Source organism: Microtus ochrogaster, linkage group LG5 (genome assembly GCF_000317375.1).
Source record: "Microtus ochrogaster isolate Prairie Vole_2 linkage group LG5, MicOch1.0, whole genome shotgun sequence".
NCBI lineage: Eukaryota > Metazoa > Chordata > Mammalia > Rodentia > Cricetidae > Microtus > Microtus ochrogaster.
Genome location: NC_022031.1, coordinates 52,067,020 through 52,076,746, shown reverse-complemented (window position 1 = coordinate 52,076,746; position 9,727 = coordinate 52,067,020). Strand labels below are relative to the sequence as shown.

At 39.6% G+C, this 9,727-nt stretch overlaps 1 protein-coding gene across 1 annotated transcript in view; it reads left to right on the top strand.

Moving 5' to 3' along the window:
• The first annotated feature begins 3,759 nt into the window (after positions 1 to 3,759).
• Positions 3,760 to 9,727, top strand: part of Shoc1 (shortage in chiasmata 1) — a 62,988-nt gene continuing 57,020 nt past the window's right edge. Inside the window, exons 1-2 of the mRNA XM_005362389.2 lie at positions 3,760 to 4,030; positions 4,719 to 4,800. Of these exons, the coding sequence (XP_005362446.1) occupies positions 3,760 to 4,030; positions 4,719 to 4,800 (353 nt within the window). The remainder of the gene's footprint in view (positions 4,031 to 4,718; positions 4,801 to 9,727) is intronic.

Here is a 9,727-nt window from a genome sequence, read left to right as displayed (position 1 = left end):
GTGTATACATATTCTTGCCGTAGTGTGTATGTGTGTGTGTGTGTCTGTCTGTCTGTGTGTCTGTCTGTGTGTATACATATTCTTGCCGTAGTGTGCATGAACAGGTTGAGAGGAAAACTTGCAAGAGTGATTCTATCTTTTTGTTGTGTGGGTCCTGGGGATCAAACTCAGCTCATCAGCATTGGTGATAATTGCCTTCAATCTCTGAGCCATCTCACCCGCCCTAGTTCAACATTTTTATGTTGTTTTGTTTTTGTTTTTCAAGTCAGGGTCTCTTTCTGAAGTCCTGGCTGCCCTGGAACTCACTTTGTAGACCAGGCTAAACTCAAACTCACAGAGATCCACCCACCTCTGCCTCCCTAGTACTGGAATTAAAGGTGTACACCATCACACCAGGCCTTAGTTTCAACTTTTAATGTATCTTTAAAAGTCCACTTTTGTAAGGGACTTTTGAATTAAATAATTGAATAGCAAAGTAAGTGTGAAACTACCTGAAGAAAATAACAAGACTTTTACAAGTTTTGAGGGTGTTTACTAACATTCTGAAGTGGTCTTCCTTTAAGAGACATGGGAAATGGTGGCACATGCCTATAATCCCAGTACTTGGAAAACTAAACAGCAAGATAAGTTTCAAGCCACCCGGGGCTGTATAGTGGTACCCCATCTCAAAAAAAGAAAAGAATACATACACAAAAAGAAAGAACGGGTACAAAAGTAATCCAAGTCATTGTTGTTGTGACAATAACAGTGTGTCTTGATGAAAAAGATACTTTGTCCATCTAGTGGATTATGTCATTTGATCAGTGTAAGTACCCACACATCAAATACAGGTTTTACAGCTTCACCATTAGCAAAATAATGTCAAGGGAAGCTGAGTGTCTTGAAAAGATGTCAGAGAGGAATTTCAAGTCCAGGTATATTGTTAATAAATATATTGCAGGAGATCACGTAATAGTTTATTGTTCTTATGACCTTAAATGACAAGTTAAAATTTCATTTCCGTTATTACATTAACCTTCCCCATTGACCAGTACAAAAATATTGCAGTAAACTAAAACTCAGTTACACTTTATGAGATTAAAAAATATAGATATAGTCATCTTTAGGTTTTATTTATTCTGTCATAACTGAGAGACACATATATGCAGTTATAACAGTTGCTTGGATTACTTGCAAAAATGTAGATACTCAAGAGTCGTCAAAGATATTTTCTTTTTTTTTAAATGGATTTTTATTTATTTATTTATTTTATTTATTTATTATTTATTATGTATACAATAGTCTATCTACATGTATGCCGAAGGCCAGAAGAGGGCACCAGACCTTATCCCATGTGGTTGCTGGGAATTGAACTCAGGACCTTTGGAAGAGCAGGCAATGCTCTTAACCACTGAGCCATCTCTCCAGCCCCCAAAGATATTTTCTTAACTCATGGTTACTTATTAATGCTGGTGTATTGCACTCTATGGTGGAGGCTGTGAAATGTCAGCTCTTGCAGAAGGTGTGAGACATTATAAAGCTGATTAAGGTGTATCAAATAACAATATGAAGATCTGGCAAAATAAAATTGCTTAGCAGACAATAGAAAAAAATGATCTGAATATCCAAGGAGTCAGAGATGTCTTACTAATTCATGTTTTCAAAAATTAGCTCCTTTCTGACCAAAGAAGAAAAGTAATGCCTTCTGTGTTATCATATAGTTTATGAAAAACTTATCTCAAAAGTAATCGTAAACACAATTTATTAGATGTAAATTGTTTCTTATTACTTTCTTTTTAAATGAAGTACTAATCAAGGTTTTTTCCTGTTTCCGTGTATCTTTGATCCTCATTTTATATAGATCAGTTTAAATGATCTTTTATTCCACTTATTCTGAGATAGTGAAAAATCTTTCTATTGCTAAGTGATGTAATACTTTTTTTGGTCTAGCACACATATATTTTAGTGTATCATAGAAAAATATTTGTAAGACAACTTGCTTATATTATCCTCAGTTACATGGTTCTTTAATTGGACATTTTATGACAAATGTATCAGTTTTAAAGAAATTATATCAGCTTATAACAATAATATTCTGATTATTAGTACATAGTGTACGTTAAAATGATTTTACATTTTCATGCAGAACATAGTTAAAGAAAGGATTTGCAGAGATGCTTTATTGCTTCCGATCCCTCCGTGTTTAAATCAAGATAAAAACGTTATTGATGATGAATATAGAAGTCCATGGACAAGAGGTATGTTTTTATATCATACCAGTTACTTCAGTGTAGTAAACTAAGAAAATTAGGCCATATGACTGAAGAAGGAGAAGGAGGAGATCGATGTGAACAAATTTTATGTGGTCTAAGACTCTGTAGAACAATAGCCTGAACGTTTGTGTGCCCTCGAGACCACACGACTCAATTTAAGCCCCATTGTGATTGTATCAGAGGAGGGGTCATGAAGCTTGAGATTAGTGCTCCTGTATAAAATATCCCAAAGGATCCACTTTTCCTTTTTGTCTTGAGGACATAGCAAGAGGAAGTAGAAGAGACTCTCCTTCAGATACTGAATCTGCTGACATCTTGTTCCTGCACTTCCTACCCTACCATGCTGAGTAAATGGTCTCAGCTTGTGTCACCTAGTCTCTAGGATGTGTGCTGTAGCAGCTCAGACTGGCTAAAAAATTGCAAATATGAGAAACCCTTGGACAGTTTTAAGAAAAGGAATAAGAGAAACCAAATTATATTTCAGAAAGACAATTCTGGTTTTCTAAAAAAAAATGGGAAGGGTTGGGGGCTGGGAGTCAAAAGTAGAGACTTGGGGCCTAGCAAGACTGCTCAGTGGGTAAGGATTCTTGCTGCCAAACCTCACGCCTGAATTTGAACCTTGGAACTCATGTGATGGGATGTGAAAACTGATTCTGACCTCCACACACACATTGTATCCTTGGAGTATAGTAAGAGGAGAATGGATTTGGGCATTTAAGAAATGCTTGTATGATGTAAAACCTTTGTTTTTTTCCTTTGAAAATAAGTCTATTGAGTACCATGAAAAGAGCAATAGGATTTCCAGTAATAAAAATGCTGCCTCTTTGAAGTAAAATTTAACAATAAGGCAGGCCTCAATTTAAGATGGTGGTGGCCACCAGCACTGGAGGGACCACAGAGCCACAGAGGCAGAGGAAGATGAGTCTGTAGAGCGTGCAATGTCTCCAGGACAACTAAAGCAGATCAGGTCTCATGGGAAGATGCTTTCAAAAAGTGGTCTCATGAAATTGGGAAAAAAAAAATGGTAGAGTGGGGCCACGTGTGGTGGAGAGAAGCTAAACTAGAGGCAGCAGCAGGGGAGGATGGGGGAGCTAGTCTTGCTCAGTGGGGTCAGTCCTAGGCCCACAGGGAGGCTCAGGCCCACAGCAGGGAGCCACCACTGCTTCAGCTCTTGCTGTTTGCCCTGGAGGGGAGCAGGAAGGACAGAGAGGTGTGCAATGGTCTGGGGCTGGAGTGGGGGTGCCTCCAGCAGTGCTGCTCAACTTCAAGATCACCCTGCCTCTGGGTAACAGCAGGAAGTCAGAGACAGGTCTCAGTGATAGCTGTGTTTACCCTAAACCTTGAATCAGACCAATGACCCCTTGCCATAAGTATTTGCATGTAAAACTGTTTGGGCAAAACAGTTTTACTGTGTGACACACAATAGCTTGCAATGCCACTTTGATGGATGAATGTGCTACGGAAAGGGTAGAATGAGTGGCGTGCACGAAAAGAGGCAGAACTAGAGATGCAGCAGGAACAGGTACGGGAAGTGGGGCCCGTAGGGTGGCATGCAGCGCCTTGGAGCTCATGCAGGCTCTGTCCCCAATGTGCTGCCCAGCTGCAAGAAAAGCTGGCTCTGAACAACAACAAAATATCAGAGAGGAAGAACAGTTCAGGTTTTGGAGTAAGCCTCCTCAAAAGACCTCCATCGTCTATGCTGATACGGGAGGGCAAGCTGGTGTCTGTGGTCAGTGCTGCAGGAGACCCTGCTAGTGTCCCTGTTTTTTGCTACTGTGGTCTGTGTTGCTGCCAGAGGCCATGTGAACGTCTATGGCCTTGGCCTGGCTCCCGTCAGAGGCCATGTTGGTGTCTGTGGCCTGTGTTCCCACCTAAGGCCACTGTTTTTCTCTGAGGCATGGATGAAGATGTAACATCTTCAAAGTAACAATGCTGGGAAGAAGACACTCGGACTGGGATACTACTCATGGTAGAATATGCAGGTGCATAGTTGCATATTCTGGGGCAAGAATATGATGTGGTCCCTCTTCTTAAGGAATCAAGGATCTAATCTAAGAAGTAATCTATAGATGCATAAAATTTCAATATAGAGCTGTCTATGATTAAATACCAAAGCTATACTTGCCATATCATGGACCTTCAAGGAGAGAACATCAGAATGAACTGGAATGATTAATGAAGGCCTCATAAGGCAAAGCATGAACTGTTGAACAGGGTCATCTGGGCATAGTGGTGTCTAAGCAAAGAGAAGCTATGAAAAGGAGGGAGTTATTAGTATACTCAGACGATACTTTTGGGGGGAAGCAGATTATAATGATGAGAATCAGATACCACTTTGGAAAAGTAAGTGTATGTTTGAACAAGTAAAGGTAACTCCATAATGAAAATGATGGATGTTTGGCTTTCTTATGTTAAGAGTAAAAGGATGTTTTAGAAACTAATGTTGCCTGTTCATTTTGGCCTCAGCTGCTTCATATCCGGAGGTGACAGATGATTCAGTCTTGGAACAGTGGACAACAAGGTTCTGTGTGGAGGATTTTCCTGAGAAGTATGTGTCCCTAATCCCTTTATCTGTAGAAGATAAACAGTAAGTTCTCCAGACACCGGGAAAAGCTCATTGACCTTCTCACACATTTTTACTTTAGTCTGAAAAAATGCCCTCATTGCAAACACAAAGAAGAGGCTAGTTGGAAATTATTTATAGCCTCTTTGTGTCCTTCCCTCATTTACGATACGTTATTAGTCTCTTCATTGATGTTTCAAAAGATACACAGAAATTAAGTGGTATTATACTTTTAGTCAATATGTCAATCTTTTGAGCAAAACTCTTTATTTTATTATTAAACTTCCTTTATTAAAAATGCAGACTTAAGACTATTTTCTAGTGTATTTATCAATATTGCTTATTGGTTTAGTCATCCTTCATATATTTGCATATTCATGTGCATATACAGGATACAAAACAAAAAAGGTGTAGTTATTCTTTCAAGAAACAAAACGGAGCAGAGACTTAGAAGTGAATCATCACAAGCCCTGTGCAGAGCACTCGGCAGAAGTAGGACATGGGGCAATCACAAAGGGAAGCTGCCTGTACAGTGTCAGCACAGAAACTATACTTCTCAGTTCTAATCCAAATCATTAATGGCTTAGTTCATGCGGAATGTGCATCAGACTTTTGTTATTACTCATATTTTCAAATTTTATAATGTAAATATTTAATTGCAATTAAAAGAACAAAAACCCCACCACATTTAATTGTATCTAGACTCTTGATTAAGTGAGCCCAAATATTCTATTTGTATCACCTACGACTTTACTAGTCAAGTTAAGAATATGATGAATATGATATAGGCCATGTTTACCACTTGAGTAGCCCCTGAGCAGCGAGGAAGCTAAAAGATGCATGTATCCAGTTCCCTGCACTGTGAATTCAAAGATGGAAGACTCAAATGCTAGCAGCTTGACTTCATTTTACCCTCACTCACTGCCGTCATTGGTGTGATGACAAGGGACTCATGTTCCCTGCATATGTGAATCTCCTGAGAATCTCAGTAAAATGTAACTTTGGATTCAGCCAGTATGAGTTGAGCCTGAGAGTCTCCATTTTAAAATCCTGTTCCTAGATGTCCTACTGCTGGTCTAAGGCTCTCTGAGATCTTTGTTCAGTTAACATGGTAGGCCTGTGCGTGTATAAGTAGGAGAGATCAGCTTCTCAAAAAGGCAGGAGCTGAGCTTGAGCTTGGCATTGAGGCGATGCCTCCTTGACACAAAATATTTGGGTCAGAGAATAAAACATGCCTGAAAGCGTAATGGGATGGAACAGTCACCTACCTAGCGAGAGCTGCAGCTATAGGAAAAGGGCTGTCTAAGAAGAGACATAACTGTAGTTTTGATTTACATTCTCCCGGTGGCTAATTATCTTAAACATATTTTCATGTAGTTCACCATGAGTCTGCCTTTTAGAAATGTCTAGTTGAGGTTTTAGCTTATTTTTAAAAAACCGGGCCTTGATTGCAGAACAGAATATAGTAGTTTGGATAATGATGTTGAGAAGCAGACATTGAATATAAAGTACAAGGGCAGTTTGGCAGTGTGTGGTTTGTATCCATATTTCATTTATTTTTATTCTAACTAATAGTCTGCTGTATGGATAGATCACGTTTCACTTACCCCATTCATTAGAAAGGACATGAAGGTTGTTTTTGCTTTTTGCAATTATGAGTAATTCTACTGTTAACATTCGTATCCTTGTTTTTGTGTAAACAGTTATCTAGGATTGGAATTACTGGGTCACACAGTAACTCATGTTTAACTGAGGAACTGCCAGGTGTGATCCAATCAGCTGTACTATTTATACTCCTACAAAGTACTTTATCATCTGTCCTTTGTATTATAGCTGTACTAGCGAGTTAGAGGACAACACAAAAATAACTATAGGGTTGGGATCACAGGAAGTCATTGTCTCTCCAGCTTAAAGAAACAAAACCTTTGCCACTTCCAAACTGGTCCAGCAGGGAAGGGTTCCAAGCTATTACTCTCCTACATTTGACTTCCCACTAGAAACCAGAGGGGCAAAAGCCTGCTTGCTTTTGAGTGTTTGGTGTATATTCCTCCTTCAGGTGTGTGGTTTACAAATACGCTTGTCCTCTGGCTTGTCTTTTTGCTTTCATGATGCTATCCTTTGGAGCACACTTTCAAACTTTGATATTGTCCAACTTGGGTAGTTTTTGTTGTCATGAGTGCACTTAATATTATATGTAGGAAAAGTTTATATACTGTAATGTCATAAGAATTTACTCCTTTATTTTCTTCTATGAATTTGCCCTACTCTTAGTCCCTCTTACTGACTTTCCAGTGCAGAGACACAGAAACAACAAAAATGGACACAGCATGTTACCTGTGTGTGTGTCTAACAAATATATTCAAAGAGAAATAAGTGGACTGTTATGTAGAGAAATCTTGTCTTGGAAAAAAAAAGAAAAGGGAAAGAAAGGAAGGGGGCTATTAACCCAAGAGTTGGGAACATGAGAGGAGGTGGTGGAAGGAAAAGGAGGGAAAGTGATACACTTCTATTTCAATTAAAAATATTTTTAAAAAGACATAAACCTAACTATAACCCACAAATGGTGGCCCAACAAACAGACTACAATCCTGAGTACTTGCCATGTCTTTCAAAGTCTTTAATGGTTTGTTCTCTGCCTGTCTGCCGCCTCTATTCTAGTTACTCAGACCTTCCTCTTTTTCCTAGAATCCACCAAGCTTGTTTCCTGCTTTAGGCTTTTATGGCTCACTTCCCATCATTATGCAGGTAGCTCCCAAAATAGCTCCTCAGTGGGCCTTAGACTAGCTGCATTCTCTAAGTGCACCAGTGTCATGGCTGTTATTCGATGCCTGCATGGCTTGTGATATTAAGTATACTTCACTTTTCACTGCTGATGTTTACTTAGCTGTTCATCTGTCCTTGAGATGAACTTGTGAGAACAACACTCTGTTTCCTAGTGCAGTGCTAGTTCCAAGGGTAGAGTTCGCACATTGTAGAGACTCATCGGCAGGAATTTTTAAGGAATTAATGGATCACAATGGGTAACGTGATAACCGCCCCCCCCCATGAATGATAATGAAAGAAAGCAGAAACGGTGCTGATGGGACATCTCAAAAACTCCACTATTCAAGAGTTAGGCAAAGGAGGAGGTTCCAGCGGAAAGAAAACGATAATGCTGGGAAAGGAGAAACAAGGAGGACCAGGAAAAATTGATCTTCATGCCATTTGTGTCAAGAGAGTTGACTGGGTATTTTACCAAGCACCAATTGTGTCAATGATATTTTTTTCTTTAAACATACTAGCTAAAGGCCTAGCTTCAGAAGTCTATGAAGATCCACATATAAGCAGTTACTCTCAATGATTAATACATACAGATCTGGGAGTGTTAAACTAGTTCTTCTTGTATCTTGTATTTTCTTCAAGAATAAGGGAGAAATTTTATAGAGGTTTTTCTATGATTTTCCCTTTTATTGAAAATGGATTTTTTTCACATAATATATTCTGATTATAGTTTTCCTTCCCTCTACCCTTCCACATTCCACTCACTCTCCCCTCCCATCCATATCCACCTGCTTCTGTCTCTCAGTAGAAAACAAGCAGGCTTCTAAGGATGATAATAAGATAAGGCAAACATAAATGAACATGTTGGAATTGGACAAAAGAAACAGAAGGATACAAGTTTGAGAGAAAGCACAAGAAACAAAGACTCACTTCTTCACACACTTAAGAATCCAATTAAAACTCTAAAGGGGGTACTGGACTGGGACCTCTGAGCCATCTCTCCAGCCCCAAATAAATAAATGTATATGTGTGTGTGTGTGCGCGTGTGTGCGTGTTATATTATATATATATATATATGGGTAAATATATATGTAATATAAAAGGAAAGATGTTATATATATATATATATAAAATGAAAATAAGATTTAAAAAATCCTTTTTTAAAGGAGAAGCTCTGACATGACACTGTAAGACAGTGAACCTCCAAAGAAACTAAATTTTCCTTTGGAAGTGGTTATCAACTGGAGATTACTTCTGGGTTAGGGATGAGGGCACGGTGTCTGCTTCTCTCAGCTCTAGGACCCCGTCTGTTCCAGAATGATACAGACCATGTGAATGCTGCCTCAGTCTCTGCATCCATGCATGTTGATTTAGGAACTTGTTTTCTTGGTGTCTACCATCCTCTCTGGCTCCTCTAATACTCTTTCTGCCTTCTCTTCCACCGGGTTCCCTGAGCTTCAAGGGGAGGGATTTGATGCAGACATCCTGTTTAGTTTCAATATCCCTCTCTGCCTAATGTCTATCTGTGGGACTCTGTATTTGTTCCTATCTGCTGCAGGAGAAGGCTTCTCTAGTGATGGCTGAGCAAAGCACTGATCTATGAGCATAACAGAATGCCATTAGGCGGTACTTTATTGCTATGTTTTTGGTTTTGTTTTTAGAAATAGTATTTGGTTTTGTCTTGGGTCCCTGGGCTCTCTAGGTTCAGGCTCTTGATCCTCCAAGCAGTATCAGCTATGGGTTCCATCTTGTGAAGTGGGACCTGAGTCAAATCAGATATTGGTTGGTTACCCCATCAAGCGTGTACCACCATTGCACTGGCATATGTTGCAGGCAGGGCACCATTGTAGATCAAAGAGTTGTGGCTGGGTTGGTATTTACATTTCTCCTTTGGTAGTGTGCAGACTGCCTTCCTGTACTAAAGACTTTGAGGTTGTATGTAGGAGCCAGCCCAACTTTCCATCTTCAATGGGTTGTGTAGGTGTTGTCTTCAAAAATGGGGCCTTGCTATCTGTTTGTGGAGAGCAACCTATAGTCTTAAAAACAGCCTGGGTTGCCGGGCAATGGTGGCGCATGCCTTTAATCCCAGCACTCGGGAGGCAGAGGCAGGCGGATCTCTGTGAGTTCGAGACCAGCCTGGTCTACAGAGCTA